At 40.5% G+C, this 23721-nt stretch overlaps 1 protein-coding gene across 3 annotated transcripts in view; it reads right to left on the minus strand.

Moving 5' to 3' along the window:
* Positions 1 to 23721, minus strand: part of Gli3 (GLI family zinc finger 3) — a 268430-nt gene that overhangs the window by 65855 nt on the left and 178854 nt on the right. For all 3 annotated transcript variants that reach the window (XM_036187579.1, XM_036187580.1, XM_036187581.1), the window contains 6 exons: positions 23144 to 23349; positions 20052 to 20198; positions 15785 to 15986; positions 5578 to 5791; positions 4734 to 4847; positions 2995 to 3135 (listed from right to left, as the gene is read on the minus strand). In XM_036187579.1, the coding sequence (XP_036043472.1) occupies positions 2995 to 3135; positions 4734 to 4847; positions 5578 to 5791; positions 15785 to 15986; positions 20052 to 20198; positions 23144 to 23349 (1024 nt within the window). The remainder of the gene's footprint in view (positions 1 to 2994; positions 3136 to 4733; positions 4848 to 5577; positions 5792 to 15784; positions 15987 to 20051; positions 20199 to 23143; positions 23350 to 23721) is intronic.

Raw genomic sequence — 23721 nt, forward strand, 5'->3', positions numbered from 1 at the left:
GTTGTTTTCTATTTTAACTGACCCCAAGAAAGGGACACAGTATTACAAAAACCTGGTGAGCAAAAATAAAAGTCTATTTTCCTAGCTTCTGGTAATAAAAGTAAATTTATCACAAATTTAATACTTGCTGGAAAGCAACGAGGCCCAAGCTCTAATAATTTTGCTGAGAAATGAAATTAATTACACATCGCTGTGATAACAGATCCCACAGAAGCCCAGCTAGAATAACATCCATTTGGGAGAGAAAGGGGGCTTGAAAGAAAAGGGCAGAAGAGGAAAAGGCAATATTCTGTCTGTCTGTTCAGACAGTAACAGACGAGGTAATCTGGTCCCTAGAACGTGGAGTGCACTGCACAGGAAGTGAGACTACCGGCTGGCCAAGTCAGCCAGTTCCTAATTCTCTTCTTCAACTTTGCGATTTGCTAATGTGAAACACATGTCTCTCTTTTGCACCAAGTTCAAATAGCTCTGGAATTCCAACCTTGCAGCTCAGCGACTGAAGCAGAACAAGGGGAGAAGTTGTCAGGATTTAAGGGCTTTCAGCAAAGCCCTTCAATTGCAGCCAGCACCCTATTCCACGGCAGGATATCAATTATAGATAGTGACTTGCTTTAGCAGGCAGTCGGGACTGTCAGACACTAGATAGACAACCATGAAGAATCATGAATCTTTCTATTAACTGTAAGAGGGGGGAAAGAATGGGTCATGGCTATAAATAAGGCAGAGCAACAGAATGGTTTAACACCTTGCCGCTTGGTTGTATGTGGCACGAAAATCCAACTAATCAGAAAATGTCTGATCGCCAAGGAAACTGGCAAGAACCAAATGGTTAATGCCCCTCTCTGTCCATAAAAAAACAGGCTTTGCAACTGGTGTATATTCCATCTGTCACCAAAGTAATTAGGTAGACTTGAGGTACCTGTTACTTTAATCAATAAAATATAAAGCCCCTATTTTGCACTGGGCCACCACTGATGCTTCCAGTAGCACCCTGAGCAGGAATGTATACATGAGTCAAGGCAATGAAAAGGCAATGGAAATGAGGAATTTTGCCACTTTAGATGGGATATAAGTGACCTGAACGGGAGGTTTTGTGTTGTAAGTTGTAACTTTAAATTCACGTGACTCAGTTTGTTTACTCTTGTAATTTAGCTTTGACTAAAATTATCATCATAAAGGTAATACACTGGAATTTGACTAAATCCTGACACCTATCTGATTAGAATTTTATAAAGCTCTATTGTGTGGTGTGTGTGTGTGTGTGTGTGTGTGTGTGTGTGTGCGCGCGCGCACATGTGCGCAGTCATGGCACATGAAGCCATAAATATGGTTCCATGTAGCCATAAATACTACAGCCATTCAAGCTGCAGCCTCAGTAACCTTCTCTTAAAACTATTCCGACCCATGAGGCCATCAGGGGAATCTTGGCATCAAGATTACATCAAATAACGACAAGAGTCACTGCCTTTACGACATGAAAAGGGACACACACAAACCCAAGCCAGCCTTACATGAGCGAGGCTGTGGAAAGGTCAAAGCGCTGCCACGCCCCCTCACCCTCCCTGGGAATGCTCCCGGCACATGCTACTCTTAAAGAATAATTCCTCATGAAAGCAAAAAATCCTAACTACTCCCCTCTTAGTGTTACCAGGCCTTTGTGCTTTCCACTAAAGAAGTCAGCACATAAGAGTCATTAAGACAGACTTGGTTTAAAATTAAAACTTGAATAAAATTAAAGAGGAAAAAAAAGTGACGTGTGGAGAAATCTGAAAAAATACCTTAATTAAAAACATTTTACTTACTTTTTTGGCTGTACTTGAGAAATCTCTAATTCTACTTATAGAATTACAAATACAAATACCTATACAAAGTGATGTTTCTCATAATCTGCAGTGCTGAACTTAACTCTTCCAGGTAACTGTGCAAGACACATGACACAGAATGATCTAAGCTGCAAAAACAACAATTGAAAAGCTCACACAACATAGAAAGCACAGAGGTTCTATAATTTTAATGTGTAGTCAAAATAGAAGAAGGCTAAATAAGCAAGGTCAGCTACAAGGCAAAGATGCTGTAAAACAAGAGATGAGCATTGGTGTCTCATTCATGCATGTGCTCCAAAGAAAGGAGTGAGCACTCCAGGGATGCGTGGTCAGACTTTGTATCACAGCAGAAGCACAAGAAACTGTCCCGTTTGGTAAAACCATCCTTAGTGCCTTAACGGGATGTAGAGAAATCATCTGAGCCTTCATATTCCAGACACTCTAAATGCAGGTCTCTGTCAGGTGTTTTTAGTCCCATTTTTCAAGAAGGCTCTACTGGCCTTTGAAATGATGCCAAGCATGAAGCCTTGGCAAAGCAGCTGGGAGTATACCAGATTATCTGAAACAACACTAGAAAGTGAGTCAAAGATATCTGGCCTTGCTTTGGCAAGAGAAGGAAAGGTACCCCAATGTGACTACTGTGGAGCTTTCAATATTAGACACAATTCTTTTCCATGCAATTAACCCACAATGTTGCCTTTGGATCAAAAATAAAGCACCAATTGCTACATACAATAATATGAGGCTCTTTAAACTTTGAAGTCTGCAAAAGGAAAAAAAGGAACCATCTGTTTTTGTAATTTTTTATATTGTTACTGGGTCTTGGAAGGGGAATCAAACTTAGTTAAAAGGTTAATAATAATTCATGTCCAGCTTACTATTACTCAATAACCATCAAAGCCTCTAACTCAAAATAGTGTTTTCTGGCTTACAGGATCAGAGTCATTACACTCTCTATTGAAGACTTTATTGAATTTTACACTAAGCTTTAGCTGACTGAACAGGTCAAGCACCGTGGCTCCGAGTTTTCTTTATTCTCAGAAAAATCATAAAGCCCTCTCCAGATTTCAGTGCTGCCAGCTACGAAACTTGACTCTGTGCAGGGTCAGAGAAGCTGACCTCATGCAAAGGTCACCGAGTTGAGGAGCCACGTCCAACACCAGTCACTTACATGCACAAGCTGATCCTGGGTGTCGAACTCTCTGGTGCAGCCTTCCCAGTGGCAGTTTGTCTCGTAGATGACTTCAGGCTCCTGCTTGCTTTCATCTTTGTCCCCTTCCTCCTTGACTAGGGTTGTTCCTTCAGGCTGTTCCTGTTGTGGGGGAAGGCAAGAAGCAGAGAGGGAAAATGAGGCACGGTGGGAAGGGAGACACAAGAAAGCAGACACCAGATTTAGATCTGTTTCCCTGTCAACTCAACTTTTCAGGAAAATAAAAAGAAGCCAGGACTGCTAGCTGGGTCTTGTGGAATGAAGAAGTCTAGCATTCCGATGTGTCTTTTTTTTTTCCCTCTAATATCCTGAATATACCTTCTGAGATTATTTTAACTTGTGATGTAAAACAGTAGCCCAATTATAACAAAGACAAAAAGCTGAAAACCAGGCTCTGTTCCTGGAATATAAACCAAACTAACATATTAAGAAACAAAACAAAAAAAAACAGCAATAAAAAATAAATTTGAGGCAAAAAATAAACAACAAAACCCATAAAAGTAGCAAGTATTTACCTTCTCCCAAACCAGACCTATTTTGTTTGGTTGTTTTGATTCTCTTCAATATGTTTGTTTATTGTTGTATCTTATAATACAGAGATATGGCTTTTGAATACTTTTAGTATTTTCCCTAATGTGAGAGGCACTTCGTGGACTTCTTTCGGGGATCATGCCTTCTGGGTTTAACCTCTGGTCTTCAGGGAGAGGCTGGTCTGCCTCACGGTTGAGGCCAGGGAAAGATAGTGTCTGATGCTCTGGACACAGACTTTTCTAGTCCTCTATGAAAGCTTCATAGTAAATGCAATTCAAAGGATCTCCAGAATTCTAGGCAATATCTAGATGTGTAGAATTGAGTCCTGATCTAGGGTTATATGATAAATTGTTTATGTACACACCACAGTGTAATCAGCAAGTCTGTTTGTTGTCTAGAAAATCATAAGGAGGATGGTTTCAGAACGCCCTATCACAACTTTATTCTACCTCTAAGTTCTCACCGAGGAAGTCTGGGCCTCACTTCAGTAGGGCTAGAGTTGAAGCAGACTGATGATGGCAAAGTTCAGATCTATGAACCTACAGACTCTTATTCAGTTCTGATTTGGGGAAAACAGCACTGATTAAGCTCATCATGTCTGGCTCAAGAGCATATTACATGGCAGTTTGGATATAACCAACATATTCTCCAGGGGAACCAGACCTACGTGATCAGCAATAACAGTCCAGAATCTATCTGGCTGTGCTTCAATCTCTCTTGGTTCTCTGAGCCCCATGAGAAGCAGCAAAATAAGAAAAGTGGAGAACTTGATCAATGAAGGAGACATCATAAGCTCTGCCTCAGCTTAAGCATGGGGTCAGAAGATCAGTAATTTCAGCCCAAGGTCAGGGATGAGAAGCCTAGTCATCCCTATGGTCAGTAACAAATGAAATCTGACCAGAGACTCTATGAACTGCAATGACTTCAACTTCTAAGCTGTCTCACTTATCAAGAACATGTACCTCACACAACTTCCTTCCTTGTCGGTATTTATTTTTGACCTAGAGAAATGAATTCAATCAATCCCTAATTAGCTCATTTCAAAAACACGGCCAATGTCAAGAAGACAGTAGGTAAGAAAATGCTGAGTATGAGTCTGGAGGAGGGGGAACTGACCCAAAGACACTATGAGAGCGGTAATAGCTGGTTTTCAAGCCTAGCTGTCTTACCTGCTGTCCCCGTGACCCTGGGCTGGGGAGGTCTTCATCCGGTTTGATCTTGGAGCGCTTATTATGCATAGGATCACCGGTGCTGCTCACTGCAGACTCACTGGTGGGCTTGTTCTGCAGGACATATTTGCAGGGGCAAGGGGAAAATTAGGTTTGATTAATAACTACAGCCTAAGTGAAAATGTTACTAAAAACAAACAAGCTTATTTGATAATAGGGCAATGAATCTGATAATGCTTGTCACCCAGAGAGTCCAGACAATGTGACCAAAGCTAGACAATGCCTTTGTGGAACATTCTTCACTTTTGACTCACAAGTATCAACTGCCTGTGGCTTTTAAAAGCTTGAAGAACAGAGCGGGAGAGCCCTAGACTTTAACAAGCTACAGTTACTTCCAAAAATGTTGGGGTGGGAGATTAACACAAATTATTAGTGAAGTTCTTCAATTATAGCTTCTAGATTCCTCTTTTAATCACACCAGGCTGGCAAAAGAATAGAGAGACTGGAGATTTATGTTTACTCTAGAGTATCATGCAGTGCTCAGTAGTAGCCTGGTTATAGTGGAGGGGATGGACAGTGACTGAGAGTTCATACACATGGACTACCAACAGAAGATGTAGTTTATAGACTGTTGGAGTAGGGCCTTATCAGGCTTTAAAATCGTAAGCAAATGGCTCTGATGTAAGATGTCCTGGTTCCCATTCATCAAAACTGAATGCTCCTTTGGAGAAAGAAGACAAGTTGTCCAAATGAAGCCCGGACAATGATGAACTCTGTGGCACTAACAGCCAGTGTGATGACAAGGCTTCTGTTGACCAAGATGAAACAAAACTGTGTCTCTCACCTGTGAAGATTCAGAAGGGCCAGAGCTGACCTGGACAGGGTTCAGAACCGTCGGGATCCCAGGGATAGGTCTCTGTGTTGGAAATGTTGGAGCAGGGTGGATGAGTGGAGGGCTGTGTCCAAATGCTGAGCCTAAGCTTTGCTGTCGGCTTAGGATCTGTTGATGCATATGGAGAGACACAGGGGCAGAGGGGTAGGTGAAGCTCAGAGCAGGGCTGTGCAGGAAGATAAGAAGGAAAAAGCATCATTTATGCTGACATCAGAAACTATCACAAACTAAGAATATTTATAGCTTTAACTGAAGCCACCCAAATCACACCAGGTCTGTCTCTGGCGATGAGAAGTTAGAAACAATTACTGCCAAGAGTCTTGAACACATCCAAGAAAAAGCAGAACTCTAGGAGCAGACATATGTGCACATCTTCCCCACATCACAGCCCTGATGGAAGATTCTAGAAAGTGGAAATAAGGGGCACTGGCTCAATAATAACTATTTATTGCAATAACAAACTTTATATAAAAAAGAGAATGGGTGACTATATGCTTTATAGTACTTTTATGTGCTCTGGGTTCTGCTTGTTCCTGTGCATGGAGCAATTCCTTTAATCTTAGCTCACACCGATCGCTTTCATATGTCTCCAGATCTTATTACAAGAGGAAAGAAAATCAATTGGTTAAATGTGTTTTGAACACCATGCTTGTCATATCACTCATTTGTTTGTAAAGATGGAAAGCTTGGTTCATCCAGAATGCCACCTAAAGAATTTCCATCAGTGCCGTCTGGTTACAGAAGCTGATGGATTAACCTCTCCCCACTGAAATCAGTGATCAATGGGCTTTGATGGGGGAATATTCCAATGGGAGAGCACAGCTCCCTCCTCCAGCAAAATGGCATTAAGTGTCTATTACAGCCCATTATGAATGCTAATGTCTGTCACCACTTTATTTTGCCACCTATATCCTAGGCCACAGTCAGTGCTACTTATACCTCAGGACACACCAGCCAATGGCCAGTGGCCAGAGGTTTCTTTGTGTGAGCACAGTTTAGGAATCGAATCCTCTAAAAGCAACAGCAGACTCTGGAAGACTTTTCCAGGAGCTTAAAAATGCATGGAAAACTAATAACTTCCTACATGGAACCCTCCTGTATAAAAAATAATCTGATAATAAATGTACGCACATGCACACATGCGTGAAAGCACACAAACAACTATAATGTTAGCCAGAAAGAACCAGAGTTTCTCATAATATTAGTGGTAGAACTCATGTAAATTTCCAATCTGGTGGGTTAATTACTATTGCTGCTAAGCACATTAACCGAGAATAAAATAATTACAATAACAAAATTCAAACCGTTTCAACAACTTTAAGTAATAATCAGAGATATACCCCCTTCATTAATGTGACTTTACATTTTTGTCTATTTGACTATAACCCATAAAAGGGCGGCTTCAATGGGAATTCATTACTATTATTCCTACAGAGAATTTTCCTTTACAACAGCCTGCCCATTTAAGACTGAATACCATTAAGAATACCCTTAGAGAAATCCACCAAGCTTTGAGGGACTATCCTTTCATTTCACATTGTATTTCCTTAATAAAGAAAAGCAGAAACGTGGTAAAACAACAACAAAAAAACAAAAAACAAACAACAAAAAAAAACAGTGATTGGCCACAGTAAGTTAGAGGAATCAGTAGTAATATTCTGTTTCTGCAGTGCTAGAGGTCCTGCCTGTATTTCTGTGAGCAACCATGAATGATTACAGCAAGACTCACCTAAGGTAGCTGTGTGGATGATTGATAGGGCATTAATCAAAAGATGCATATCTACCCCAGAATTTGTTCACAAGCTTTCTTCTAATAGCTGATTTCATGTTCACTGAGCTCTATGCCAGTTTGTCCAATTTATTTTTCGGTGTACAAGCCATTCATCAAAACCCACAATGATTTAACACCTCCCCCTCCTTTGGGTGAATGGGTATTACTAAGTGTAACTACCTTATTCTACTCATTAAAGAAACAAAACCTAAAGACCCCACTTCAGGTATAATTAAAACGTCAAGAGTCCCTGCATTAACCTTTATACACATTTTTAGTTTCTCAGGGGCCTGAACTATCCAGCAGGCCTAAGGAAGGAAACTCAGGAAGAGGACACTGGCACTTCAAACTGTGGATGACATCAGATTCTGGGCTTAAAAATGGAGTACCTGATTAGGAGTCAAGCCGACTAAAGAATAATACCTCACAAAGCAGAAAAGGACCTTGCTTTTTATATACATGCAATTCAATAGAATTTACTGTATGTAGAATGCTGAACAAGATAGGTATATTTTAAAAAGTATCAGTGCAGATGAATCAAGGCTCAGCATTCCTATAGAAGTTCCTTAGCACCACAGTCCTCCTTGTCCATTGGTACCTAAGAGTTTGAGATTTTCAGCACACCTTTGTAGCTCTCCTAGAGCTTACTTTTCACTAGTGAAACCAGGTAGCTGAAATAAATATGCTCTAAAATTTACTTGAACTACTAGACAGCAGGGTTGACAGACAGACCGATGATTTCTCAGCCTTTGTGGTTTATTATAAGCCAGGAACAGATGATCTCTTCTCTGGGTGCCAAGATCTGGGTACTGTAAACCACCAAGATGCCTTTGATAAGTCAGGAATGGCCATCCCCACCCTGCTGCCATTAACACTGGGCTTAGGGAGGGATGCTGTAGGGATGCTCAGCTCCAGATCACAAACCAGTTTAGCATCTAATGAAGAAAGCACAACTTTCTAGGCTCTGTCACAGTATCGGTATTTGCAGATTTTGCAGTCAATGTTGCTCAGAACACTGTCTACGGAGTTCTCAGGTTGAGTTCTTTAAAAAAAGCAGAAAATGAGTCAAGCAAGACTGGGCACAGCAGCTACAACCAGAAGAGGCCACACATACTATCTGTCAAATGATGCCTTTCTGTGTACTCTCACGGTGAGAAAGGTATGCAGAGAACCTTCTGAGCTCTTGATGGGGGAGCCCAGGAGCCCAAGCCTATGCTCAAATCTAAGAGGCAGGGCCACAGAAAGGGGAATGCTGCTTTATGAAGTTTTGGTCTCTGGGTACAGAGGTGGCCGGCCAACCTGTATGTTGGCACTTGCTGTGTTCCCTACCCTGATCCCTTTGCCTCTATAGTTAAGCACAAGCTCTGGGCTCCTGCCCCTCCACTGCTTTCAAAGGCTGCTAAATGTCTTGGCTCGTGGTCATCCTACCCTAGTCTCTCTTCTGACTGACTCTAACTCTTCTCTCCCAGGACCCTGCTTATTAATTTCATGACACAGATAATTCAAAATGAAATCAACATCTGCAGCTTGACCACATGTACATATAAGGCAACTTTTTCACAGGTTTCATGGAATTAGGATGTGAGTATCTTTGGGGGCCATTATTCTGCCTAGCAACCTCAGGATACTGTCACTTAAAAAAAAAAAAAAAAGCCATATTAAGAAAAAGTCCTCCTCTGAAAACTCCAAGCAGACACCGTATGCACCAGGCATTTCAAAGTCACTGTATTCAAGCCACACTGAAAACCACACTGAAAGAGCTTAAAAGAAGAGCCTATAGTGTGTCTTTCAAGTTTTCAGGAATTTCATGTACGGTGGGAGGTAAGAAGGGTGATACCAGATTCCATAATAATTGTGCTATCAATAAAGCAACATGGTTTGGACTGACGCAGTCCTTTACACTGGAAGAGCTGATCATTTTTACATTAAAATGAAAACAAGGAAGAGGCACATTACCCAGCCACCAGACATACAAAGGTAAAAGCTGGAGTCCATTACAGTCACACAAAGTATTATGTTGAAACTTCTTACCTGTGTGTTAACTTTTAAAAAGCAGTATTTTCCCTAAAGATGACTGTTTTTTCTTACAGTAACCACAGAATTTCCCGTAGCCGGAGGTGTTAATTTTCTTTCTTTCTTATGTCAGACCACAATCAACCTGGGGGTTGTGGGTAGTTAGGCAGCTAAGTCCTCCCCAGCTTTCATCTACACTGATGCAGCAGACAGCCTCGTAGGCTTCTGAGTTCATCTCTGAAATCTCTCAGTGATCTAGAGTGAGCTGAACAGAGCTGCTCAGGCAGGTGGCTAATGAGAGAACTAAGTTATGTAACAGCTCTGCAGTGGATGGTACAAGACAGAGCGAGCCAGACAGGCACAGCTCCCAAGTCCAGTGGGTTGTGTAAACAATAGGTGACGCCTCTGGATTCCAAGGAAATGCCTTGCTTTAAATATTCTTCTTAGTGACTCCCAATAGACATATGTTTTCTAAATTGCCATGGCAATTAACTTTCAGATTTGAGGTGGGTCTGTTTATTTTGAGACAGGGTCTCACTATGAAGGCCCTGGCGGGCCTGAAGTTCTTTATGTAGATCAGGCTGGAATGATCTCACAGAAATCTACCTCAGAGTGCTAGGATTAAAAGATGTGCTCTACCAGACTCAGCTCAGGTTAAAACACTGTGAAAAGAAACTCATTTGATTGTATTACAGAGTATTCCTATAAATTAGGATGGGGGAATAAGCCAGATTTCTAAAGGCAGAAGAACCCAGGGGCTGCTGTGCTTGCTTTCTGGCTGCCTCTCCTACATGATCCAGTCTTAAATGTTAAGTGAGGTAGCACTGAGATAATATGAGGAGGCAAAACTGCAGTCTCATCACACCCAACTCCCTAGTCATGCTGCGGGTTCTGTGCTAACAAGGTCATTCACTTCTTGTTATAGCTCTGGAATTTACTATACAGCAGTGGCTATTCAAAAACAGTTCTTTCTAGTCTTGCAGAGAATGGCCTCACAGCTTCTATTCATTCCATGTGTACACATATAGGTATATGTATGCACCCATTTGTTTATACTTGAGAGCAAACAAAATAAAAGCTTCCACTGCCATCCATAAAAATTCCTAAGGTACATTTATTGGAAAATCCAGCCAAGCCTCAGCAGGAAAGCACAGGGAGGTACAGACTCACACACTCAAGACGAATGTGTCCTAACATTTATGTTCTGGTATGCATACTCTGCGTAGCCTTGGAGAATGTGCATTAGGCTTTCTGTTGTGAAGGTGCTGTGGAAATCTAAGAAGGTATTTGCAGCCAAGCAGCCATGAACAGGAACAGCAGTGACATGCTCTGCACTGGGGGCTGCTGATAACCTTCAAAGCAGTCAATGGGCTGAGCACATACACGTGGTTAGAAAAATCAGGTTCATATGAGCAGTGCCAGCTATCCTATGTGAGTGGTATTTCCCAATATTGTTTCAGCTAAGCTTTGGCCACTGGAAGATTTCTAAAGGAAACAAAACCTGGTGGGCAGGAGGAAGATGAGAGGACCCACCAGTCTCACACTGTGGTGGTTATTCTCCTTTGACAGTCCACCGATCCCTCTGAGCATATCTCCATCGCCAGAGAGTTAAGCAACCTCTCGGAGTGTCCCAAGAGTCCCACTGTTCTTATGACATTGGTCGCAGACACTGTATAATCTAGCTCTGTCTGTGTCTCCAAACATGTGCCCCAGTTGCCCATATCTTACTGCCTTCTACTTCTCTGGTCCAGTGCCAGCTCTCCAGATGCCCTGCTCCTCCCATCTCAGGGTCTATATGCTCAACATTCTTCTTAGGCAGCTGCTCCTGTGGTCATTCCCATTATCTTACAGCTCTTAGCTTCCTGACACCTGGGTCACTTTCTCTACAGTAATGACCAGCATCCAAGCAAGTTTGTTCAACCATCTGCTCTTTTGTTCATCTGTTTGGAGGCTTTTCTTCCTGTAAGTTCCATGAAGCTGAGGATCTCACTCACTCATTCTGCAGCCTCCACATCTAGCCAGTAGTTGAACTCATTCAAGTGTTTAGGGAATGAATAATTCAAAGAAAATTATCTTTTAAAAAGATACTATTAACAACTTTACTAAGGAAGAAAAAAGGACACCTCAAAAATTTTAGAGGATGGGATCAGAGATTCTAAAATATGCTGGAATTATAGGCATCTATTTTCAGTGTGTTTTTTAATGTGTGTGTGTGTGTGTGTGTGTGTGTGTGTGTGTGTGTGTGTGTGTGTGTGCATGCTTCTCCAGTGTAAGCAAGACATTTGCTCTCATTAGCAGTAGAGAGCCAGAGAGCTGGGGAACTGCATTGGTTCCTACCGCCCATTAGGCAGCATTGATGGACCTGGCAAATGCATCCTCATTCCACAGGGTTCTTACACCAGGGAAGAATGATGGTGTACAAGAGAGGGCAGAGGGCACAAGAGTCACCAGGCTGATCTTGTCTGTATGGACAATTGGGGATTTAGCTCAGTGGTAGAGTGCTTGCCTAACAAGCACAAGGCCCTGGGTTCGGTCCTCAGCTCTGGCAAAAAAAAAAAAAAAAAAAAGAAAAAAGAAAAAGAAAAACCTGCAATGACTGTGAAGTTGGAGATCTTGGCACTCAAGTGGGTGATTTGTGAGGTAGAACAAGAAATACCATTTTCATTGAGATGATTTTCCTAACCATACCAGATCTTAAACCACTAAAGAGAGGAAACCATCTTCATTTGGGCACTAAACTGATAGTGGAAAAAACTAAGCCTGGGAATGCGTTTACTACTCATTTCTCTACTCCATTTACATTTGGCAAAAGAAGGATCATTTGAAATATCTTCTCTCCCTATGATGGCTTAATATCTGGGGGCAGAGGTATTAGCTAAACAAACCTTTAAATCTAATATGAATAATGAGTTATTTACAATGTTATGTTTAACTGTGGATTTAGGACCACAGGCTGTTTGATGCTGTGGTCTTCAGTGGAAACTTTCAAATGATAAAGTACTTAATAATTTCTTTAAATTAAATACTTTATGTGTGAAGTTTTTTGAGTTCATACAGGAGCTATGAGATAAAAAAGACTTGGGATATATACCTAGTCTGACATACCCAAGTACTATGGTTTAATATGCCAACAGGTTTTTGCTTTGAGTATATTTGTTTTATATGATATTTTAAAGGAGCCTGAATTACTAAGTAACTAAAAATACAAAAATAATATACTAACAGGACAGAAATTTGCTGTTTTAATCCTTTTATTTTGAATCATCTTCTTTTTCTCTACTATATACAATGTATCAATCTGTGGGGGTGTAGAATAACATCCAAATAGATCTTAACTTCTAGAAAACAATAATTACTCAATAAAAAGGGTGAAGGGTATTCTAATGGTTGATGAAGTGGGGAGGACTCCTTAATTTATTCATTCAATAACTATGAGTGGGTTGTGTCAATGGGAGGGGACAAAGGTGATGCAGAGATGTGAGAGAGTTCTGATGTTCTTACTACTCCAGGAAAACAGATAGCAACAGAAACCCAAGTGACTGCTTTATTATGTAACTGTAGCCTTACAAACTTAAAATGGCACAATTACCCTTTGCACTGACAACATTAACAGTGAAGGAGGCCCCAGTTCGAAAGTCAGGTGTGTTTGGGGTTAAAGACATAAGCAGGAGTCTGGAAGGCTGGTAGTACTAACCAAGCACAGTAAATTGGCCAGCTTCCTCCTTCCATGTACCTATCCTCTTACCTGGTTCAACACAGACAGCAAATGTACTTCCTGCTCAGTTTCTCTTGCACTGTCCACTCTTAAGAAAGGCACCTGGCCTAAGGATGTCCACATGCTTCTTTCTTTTCCCTGCCATTCTCTGATCCTATTACTCATTGATTATTGCTGAGTTGGTTTATTTAGGGAAAATAATGCACCAAAGTATCTCTAGCTAGTGGAGATGATACTGTCCATTAGTATAATTACTGCATTCTAATAGTACATGACAGCTCATCACATACTGGATTACCTTCTATGGAAAGAAAGGGACATTTTATCTTAACATACCATGGATGCATATGAAAGACTAAGAAACCCCTTGAGAGGGAGAACATGCATGAAACTACTTAAAGGCAAGAAAGAAAACGAGTATGTGATGGACTTCGGTTATGTGACTTTCACAGTATCTTTTTAGACATCACTGGTCTTTAAAGTGAATCTCTTCTTCCACTTTTAATGAAATGATTATTTCATGTTGGAATACCAACCATCTCTGAAGTGGGGTACCTGCTTCTCTGAGCAACTGTAAGATGTCATGAAAATGCTAAGTAAAAATAAATGACATTACTATGGACATTTATGTGCATATTCTAAGTTGCATCCTAAGACACTATAAAGAAGAAAGCAAGCAAGTGGGGATAATTGAGAGAAGAAAGAAGAATTGTTCACAAAGTAATTCTGGGGCTAGAGGTGTAGCCAGCATACCACCTCCCCACAAAAGCGACAAAGTGATCTGTGTGAATACCATTTGTATGAATATCACAGTATGCTACATTTCTACATGGATGTTTTAGTCAAGTCATACAACTACAAAATATTAGGTAATTCAGATATAATTTATGGTAGCAGATGACCTAAGAATACAAGCCAGGGGAAGAAGAACAACCTGCCTTGGATTGGATATTAACAGGCTGAAGCATCACCAATGGTGTCATTTAGAAGTACCATTCAGGGTCATTTCTTTTTTAATTTTACCCAGTGGGGAAGAACTTCTGTCCCACTATGGATCCATATCACTTTTAATAAAACAACCTACTGGACGTCTTAGCTACAGCCAAAAGCTGAGATCTGACTACAGACAGACGCTGGAAGCCTACACTTGTGACTACACTGGCTGACCTTGAGACACCCCAGACCCCACACTATGTACTGACTATAGTCACAGAAGCAGGTGTTTGTTTCATCATGTTCCCACTTTGCATTGGCCATATGAAAACAGCAGAACATCAGAATCATGATTTATAATAATAATGCTAATTGCCTGTCAATGAGAACTGCTGATAATTGAACTAGAGGAGAATCAAAGCTGTACTTGAAAATGTTTTAGTGGAACAATGGTATCAATTAGTCTTAATAAACATGGAGACAGTACTATTGTTTATGCATATTTTTTCTGAACTGTTGAAGTTTCCCAAACATGTAAAATCACCATGAAAAGCTCAACTAATAACTAGAGCTCTTGCCCATTCATTAAAAAAATAAAATACATTCTTACTTATTAAGAGCAAGGTTCATGAAGACAGTCATTAGGTTTTATGTTCCATTTATTTATTGTGTTTTCTTGGGGTTTTTGTTTGTTTGTTTTGACAGGATGTCAAATAGTCCAAATTGGTCAAGTCACTACATATCAGAAGCTGGCCTTGAATTCCTGATGTCTGTCTTCACCTCCCAAATGCCCTGTCATCATGCCAGCCTTACTAGTCTGTCCTCTCAAAGCGAGGAATCACCCACAGTGTGCAAAACTATAATTCAGAGATCACTAGTAAGTAAATGCTTAAACCAGGGTGAAAATTGTAGTGGAAATGAGAGCTAAAGAGCATAACCAGGAATATTTAATTAACCATCAGAAGACTGTTTAATTCTGCCTGTATTGTTTATAATTAGCACAATTCAAACAAAGTGATTAGCTGACAAGAGCAGTGTGGGAACCTCACAAATTCTTAGCATGGCCTTTTTGTGTTCTTTTAGTATTCAGTGATAACAGTTCAAATTTGATCATTAGCCATAAGAAGTATTTTTTATAATAACCATTTTTATATTTCTTACATTCATGTAAGGGCATGTTAAAATTACTTCACTGTACAGAAATGATGGTCAAAGTTTTTATCTTTACAAGGAAGCTGGAAAAGAGTAATGAGTTCTTCTTAGCTCACTAGTGACTGGCCCAGCAGGTGCCCGCAAATCATCTACATTTGTTTTTTGTTGAACTAAAAGCATTGTGCTAAACTCTTCCATTCTCACTGGCCCCTCTTCCGTTGAAAGTTGTAAGGTAAGTCTGTCTTTGTTCCTCTTTTGGACACAGGCTGGGTTTTATTCTACAGAACTATTTGCAACAGAAGACCTGGATAAAAAGATCTGAAATTCTCTGTCTCTTAAGAAGTAGATTGCATCATAACTGAACTAATTGCCATATAAGAACCAATGACTAGTGCATACAAACCTATTAATTTTGGCCCATTGTTGTGGTATTTAACCTGAATCCTGGTATGGATGCAGCAGCCTGGTGGCTCTTTCCTTCTCTCAGACCACTGGCACTGCAAATGGATTACTGGTTCATTTGAGCACTGACATTTTATTATAAAGACACATAATGGACTCAGGAAAATACATACCTGATTGCACTTGCCGATAAGTGCCCATAGGAACCACTTGCTGAAGAGCTGCTACGGGAATTATTGAGAATTGTGACTAAGGAGTTAGGAGATGTTCTTATCATGGTCTGAAGGTCAAAGCTATGATCTGACAGTGGCGATATGGACAGTGTGCGCTTTCGGCTGGGCCTAGCTGACAGCCTGGGGCTAGGAAATCTGGTGCCTGTTACAAAAACAAAACAGAACTTGATTACCTACAGCCAGAATCTATACACTATTGACTACCACTTCTCAGTGCAAAAGGAGAGGGACAGAAGTTGGCAACTTGTGGTGACAAGTATCTCCCCTCCCCCTTGTGATCTCCCGGCTACAATTGAGGAAATTAGAGCAAAATATTTATCTTCCGGGGGTTTACCTCAGAGGAGAGCTGTTTATTAATGTGCAGGCAAAATGATAAATTGCTCAACAAAAGGGAGAGACTTTTATGTGTTATCCTTCTCATTTCTAATGATTTATGAATCTGACAGCTGCTTAGATACTCCCATCATTAATTCACCACAAGCGACAAAGACAGAGGTTCCCACAGTTGCAACACAATGCCCTCTCCACTCTAACACACACCATTTTAAGGCAATGAGTTGAATGACAAAAACTGAATTAAAGCATGCTAAAATAAAGAATTTGGTGTAGATATGCCTGCCTTTCTCCGTGGCTCCAGCAGCCAAACATCCCCCAGCAAACTTACAGCATCACTAAAACAATGTACAAAGCATTGCCCTAACCAGTGGTACCTAATTTGGGGTGGTTTTGTACCCCATAAAGCATCTGACAAGATCTGGTTGTCATAGTTCAGGGCATGCTATGGACACCTAGCAGGAAGAGGCCAGAATACTATCAAAACCCTTGAGTGCAGAGTAGTCCCACCATATAGAGCCTTGGACTCAGGGGTGTCAAATTGGAGGGTTCCTACCCTAAAAGCCTTCTCATCTCAGCATATATATTTCATGTTGTTGATGATGGTGCTTTATAAAATTTCCAAGGTGGGAGGCATAAACTTGTGCATGCATTTAGTGAAGCTTGATATCCCTAAGGATATTGAAATGGACTTTTCTTCTCCATTAAAGAACTAACAGATTTTAGACTTCAAGAAAAGCCCTCTGATGGCCTTAATCTAGAGGTTTCTAATTCAATTTAAACACATGCCCACTTAATACAGTGGTTTCTAACTGAGGGGTTACAATTAAACTTGATTTGCGTTCAAATCTGTTAGCTCTCAAGATCCGAGTCTTAGGCCATATAGCAGAGAATGCCACCCACTGGTCGATGTTTGCTTTTGGAAGATCAATTTACTAGTTAGAGTCATAAAACTAAAGCTTAATGAGAGAGTGAGAAGGTAATCCTACCAGATGAGAAGCAAATTAATGACAAATAATTTTAAATACAAAAAGTAGATTTTATGTTTCACAGCATGGGCATGGCAATTTGGCCTTACTCGGAAAATTACAGTAGTAGATAAATCTTTAAAGAAAAAATGACAAGCCAATTGACCTCCAGAAAATTCAATGGGAATATTTTCTTCAACACAGATGGAATAGTCTGTCTCCCTGCCCCATGCCCCACCCCCACAATGCATGCTTGCATATGATATATGTTGGGGGGTTACCACCAGCCTTGAACTGACAATTCCCCTTGTTATACTGAAAGTTTGCATCACCACAAGAGACCTCGGAGATAGGCCACATACAAGATAACAATCCACCATGCTCTGAGAAAATTTAATGAAACAGAATAGATGACTATGAAAGGCTTTACAGGTAAATCTCACAACCAGGCACAAAGTGGCAGTAACATCCATATGTAACACTGTTCCAGTACTCTGAATGACAAGCATGGTGCCTTCTTAATTTTTTCTGAGTCACATTTTAAATAGGTTCAGTCATTTAGAACAGCTTCATTACCAGCTAACTTAGCATATGTAAGTTCAGAATAGTAAACCCAGCTCTGTATATGCTTCTAGTATCTAAGGAACATCTTGTTTTTTATTATGCCCTCTACCTTGAATATAACTATTTTACATTTACTCACTGCAATACTCTAATTTTATCATATAAGGTTTTAATGGAGAAATACCTGTCTTTTCCAGACAATTTGAATGACAGACCAGATTTATTGTCAAATTTCACATAACCTTTCACAAAAACTATTTTCCTTAGGACTCAGAGTTAGAAGGAAGAAGATAATCTAGACATTCTTCATCCCTGCCACAATCTCTGTTTTTGGTAGGGATGCTCGGGGCTGACCCCAGCTTTCTAAATGGAGCCCTCACTGACTAGCAGTGATACAAGAGATAATGTGATCTGATACCATGAAACATAAAAAGCCTTATATCTATCATACATCGTTAAAGTCAGGGTCCAGAGGCCTGGCAAAACTTTTCCATCAAACTCTTCATGTCACAAAAGTCCTGGCTATAAAATGTCCTCACTGTTCCCCTCTCTGAGAACAGCACTGGTTCAAGTCTCTTTCTGTTCACATGCATAGCATGGACTCCAGCGGTTCTTGCCCTCTGCTCATCCCTAGGATGCTCCTTACAGGAATCACAGGCTCAAGGTTCCTCAACTATTAGAGCTATGACACACCTGATTAGTCTAACGTGTTACACTAAATATTCTAGCTCCTATGTCAAAAGTCACTCATCACGAGTCATACCATGTGCTTTTGCCACTGAAACCAGAGCCCTATTTATAATTCACAGAGGTAGGAGCTGAACCCAAAGCCTTATGTGTGCTAGGAGAACAAGCTATCACTGAGCTATAAGCCCAGGCACAGAGGCTGGCTCCTCACCGCTCCAGCACAGGAGTGCCAACCTAGTTTCTGTTAATTGTTTTTGTTTCTCCGTTCTAATGAAAATTTCTGACAAAGAAAGAGGAGCTTTCTTTTCATGTGATGAATGATAGGACATCTAAATTCCTACTTAATGACAGTCAATTTACCATATACTTTGGCAAATTAAAATTCCTTTAATTAGTTTTTACAAAGTAAAAGGGTAGCTTCATCCTTTATTTATATAAAAAAAAAAACCCACCGCTGCCTGACTAAACATATTCTTATCAAACAGGGAAAGTAATGTAGGCTGACCTTCCAAGGAGTCTCTTATTTTAATTCTTTATTTGCAGATTTTCAAATAACTAATTTGCATAATAACAGTGAACTGCTCCCCCCCCACCCCCGCCCAGCCAACAATCACTAATTGAAATGTGGTTATGATGAATCTGAAAGTTAAACTCTTTATGCTACTGAGCCTAACAACAAAACCCCACAGAGGGTGCAACACAGTTCTTTTACTTGGTGTGTGGTAACAAGCTGTGTGATAGAAGCCAGCATCAGGCCATACTCCTTAGGGGTACACCAACATGGTCCTGGGTGATGAGTAGACTCAGACTGTCGATTTTTATTCCTGTGTGGACCAACCATCCTCTTTCCAAACTCTGAAACTTAGGTTCACAAAAGCACCCCCGACAAGGATGACTCCAGACAGGTTCTAGCTGGAAATGCAAGGGTTAAGCATCACTGATAGGAGAAACAGGCTTCCCTGTGGCGGGCTTTAGCTTCATTCTTCTAAGAGTCTACAAAAGGACATTCACTGAGCAGGTCCTTGTCAGAGATGAGAGGTCTGAGGTGCTCTAAAGAGCCATTATCGGCCTATTGTGACCCAAAGGAATTCCAATGTGCCTCTGGGCACCCCTCAAGTGACACACACATCACATGATCCTTGTTGCCTTCATTGCCACGGACTAGAATTTGGAAATGGTGCTGGGTTTCTTTTTTCCCTTTGTGTAACTATTATGAACCTTCCATGTTCTTAGCAGCTGCAAAGGGTCTTCATGAAATGCAGTTTTTAAATGTAACGATATGTGAATGGAAATAAATCATGTCTTAGGATTTCTTGATTTTTTTTTTAAATGCTTAATTTCTAAAGGATAAAATCTACGATACCATAGAATGGCCATGCAAAGTCTATCCAGGTATCAAATCTATTCTTTTTTTATTTTCATATCACAAGAAACAGAGCAGTATAATCTGCTGAGCAGTAACATTTCTGGTATAGCTACCAAACTACAATTCTATGCATATCTTAGTTCACCAGGAAGCAACAGGTCACCTCAGGCTGGCCCCATCTATGGAAGTGAAAATGTAACCCATCACCTAACCTTTGTAGCCTTCTCTCCATTACCTAGCTAGCATTTGTTACTCTCCCAGGACTCCATCAACCAGCCTTGTCACTTACTGTCCATGGCATGAATGTACTCCATGTGGATGGCCCCTGCACCGGCGGTGGCAGCCGAGGGAAGGATGTCTGCATAGGGGCTGCGCTGGCCTGCTAGCAGGGCCATCTGGTGATAGTATTCTGCAGGGCTGACTCCAGCATGGGGGGCTACAAGAGGAAACAGGATGGTGACAGTTACAAGAAGGACAAAGAGCCACTTTTTTTTTTAAGCATCCCAAGTTCACTTGCCATTTATCCTCCAAACACAACTCTTTTATGGCTCCATGCAATAAAGCTGTTTGTTCTAAGATGCATTCACTGGTACATTTCTTTATTTGAAAGCAAAAACAGAGGAATTAAAAATAGTAAAATACATTATAAAAGTTTTCTTCTTTATTTAAAGAAATTAACATGAATTCAAAATTTATATATATATATATATATATATATATATATATAGTCATGTATCTTTTAAGACGGGACACATTCTGAGAAATATGTCATTCATGCAATTTTTGTCATTTTGGGATCAGAGCAGACATGTTTATGCTAAGAAAGTAAAAATGTTAACTAGACAATGTAGTTGATGGGACGTTCAAAATACACAAACTTGTCCTGTGGTTGGTACCAGAATGGTGGCTGTATGTAGATGGTCATGATTGACTCCCTCCCTCTGCAAAGAAAATAGTTGTCTATAGAAAATTACTATACGTTCATATTTCTTACAACAGTAGACAACTCAGACACCTGTGATGTCTTTCCAGACATACTTAAAATACTTCCCTAGGCTCCTGCCAGGAGTGTCTGAGTTAACACTCATGAACATGAGAAGTCAGAGTTTACAAGACAGAAAAAAGGGCAGCACAGCATTAATGACACACAACTGAACGATAAGCTGCAATTTCATGTTCCAGAATTTAAAAGCTCCTCCCCCCCCAATACAAAATCAAAAAGAAAATGTACCTATCAATCTGGAACAATTTACTGGCAAGAGTCAGCCTTACATGAGCAGGATAATAATTGGTTTAAATCTGCCAATTTACTAGCAAAAGCAGCAAGATATTGTAGCAGTTCTGAGGGTGGCCTCTAGATTTCCAGAAATGAGGTATCTGGGAGCCAAAAGTAAAGTGGTGTTTGTAAAGTACTCAGGGTACAGCATCTGAGCTGTAAAGGTTTACAATGACTAGCTACAGGCAGAAGACTCCTGGCAATAGGTGTTGTGGATTTGTATCCATATACAATACATTTTATCATGGTAAATAGCAAAAATGAGTATCTTTAAAGTATTAGACTATAAAAGGAAAATATTAGTGAAATTATTTGGTTAGGTATTGTGGTTTGAGTGAGTGGAACTGCTTGGGAAGGAGGTTTGGCCTTATTAGAGGATATGTGTCATTGGGGGTGGGCTTTGAGGTTTCAAAAGCTCACACCATTGCTAACTGGCTCTTTCTCTGGCTCCTACTTGCAGATAAAGAAGCCCTCAGCTACTGCTCCATTATCATGCCTGCCTGCCTGCTGCCATGATGTTCACAGACTCTATCCCTATGGAACTGTAAGCCCCCAATGAATTCATCTTGCCTCTTCATACCAACAGAAGAGTAACTAAGACAGTTATTAATTGGAGTATTAAGAGGCAGGAAAGGGAAGGCAGACCCACCAATCAATCAACAGATATTTTATTCGCACTCATTAAATGCGGACAATGAGCATGATTTCCATAAAATAACCACAAGTACCATGTCCTCAGCCGATCAAATTTCTACAAGCCAACTGCACCTTGAGCTTCTTCCTCACTCTCTTCATTTGTTCTCCTTGTGGTTATTTCTACCACCTTCCATTCCTTTATCACAAAGTCAAATTTCAAGCAAAAACATTAATCCTGTTTTACTTTTTCCAGGTTTTTAAAATGTGAATATTGTTCAAATGAGAACCTTACAAAAATATTCACTACACTGAATTCTTAAAAGGAAGACGCATGGGGTGGTAACTATTTCAAGATGGATATTCCTAGAAATACATGAGAATGGATGATTCCTCAGAAACTTCCTGCATATTGCCACTGTGCACAAACCGTCTCAGAATGTAGCTCCCATGTAAGAATTAGAGGCAAGGGAGTCACAGCAAACAGTTCAGTGAAATGAACTGCATGGTATCTCTTTATTCTGCAACCACCAGCAGTGACTTATATTCTGTAGTGAAGTATGCATGGCCCCCATCAGCAATTAGCAAGGCTTATGAAATTCTGTGTCTTAATATAGGCAAAGGTTCATATATACATGGAAGATATAGTGACTATTTCCCCCCCAAGTCTTAAGAAATGGGTTATAACTTGACAGGAGGGTATGAATAACCAGCTTGAATTTCACAAACCTGTGTGAAAAATTATTACCAGAGAATGAAACCTACATTTTAAGCCTAAAATGAGCATCAGCAATTATAGGAATAAAGTCTTAATTCTTCCTCTTTGCCCATTGTTCAGTTTTACTTGGCATGCTCAAAGGCTGAAGGCACACATAATATGCCCCCCCCCACCTCCCCAGCTCTTGATTCTTTCAATGTGGCCCACAATGGACCAACAGCATTAACATCACTTGGAAGCTTTGATAAGCATAAAGACTCAGGTCTCCCACTCCACATTGCTCCAGCCCCCATGATCAGAATCCCAGATGATACATATGCTCAGCAGAGTTTGTAAAGCTCTGTTCTTAGGGACACATCTATATAAACATGTCTTTCCAACATATAGAATATAAGAGCACTCAGTAGAAGATGGGCAAAGCACTCAGGGAATTCACACAAGCATGGGATACCTGCAGGGCTTGTCTAATAATGTGAGAAGTACAGAAGAGAAGGGCATAACAACAAGGAGGGGAGTCAGTCAGACCTTGCTTTGAGTCCCAAGTTACTTAATTTCTCTGTAAACTGTTATCCTTACATAAAATATGGACACCACCACCCATGGAAGCAGTGCTGTAAGCTGGAATTCAATCTTGAACTTTGTCCCAGTCCTGTCATGTGGAAAACCTTGCCATATACTAGATCTGCTTTATACAGTGCCACAGGTAAAATGCATGGGTGTCAGGTGATCTGTGGAAGAACTGTCTGAGACTTACCATCTGTAGGGCTCAGCCCTCGGGCAGCTGAGATCATAGAGAGGGATGGGCTGCTGTGCAAGGAGCGGATGTAGTCCATATATGGGTTGATGTAGGGGTGTGGGGGGCTGAAGGGGGACTCCGAAGCTGCAGTGGGGTTACGGTGTGGGGATATTCTAATGAAGGGCAGGTCTGGATACGTCGGGCTACTAGATAAGGCAGAAGGCCTGGAAACAGAAAAAAAGAGACATATGCATGAGATATGCAACTCCATATGTAAAGGAACATATATATGTTCTCCACAGTCTGTGGAAAAACATACCGTGGGAAAATTTTTCAGGTATAAACCAGTTTTTTTGCATTCTTACCTTTATATTAGGATGGTGTAATCTAGGTAGAAGAATACTATGAAATTAGCCTAGAACAAAAACTGATTCCTGACCTATTAATTCACAGCACTCTAAAGATAGTTGGGGTTTTTTGTTTGTTTGTTTGTTTGTTTTGTTGTTGTTGTTGTTTTTAAGCTAGCCTTAGCTAGGTGTGGTATCACGTAACTATAATACCAGAACTCGGGAGCCTGAGGCAGAAGGGTCATAAGT

This window comes from Onychomys torridus, chromosome 5 (genome assembly GCF_903995425.1).
Source record: "Onychomys torridus chromosome 5, mOncTor1.1, whole genome shotgun sequence".
Classification (NCBI taxonomy): domain Eukaryota; kingdom Metazoa; phylum Chordata; class Mammalia; order Rodentia; family Cricetidae; genus Onychomys; species Onychomys torridus.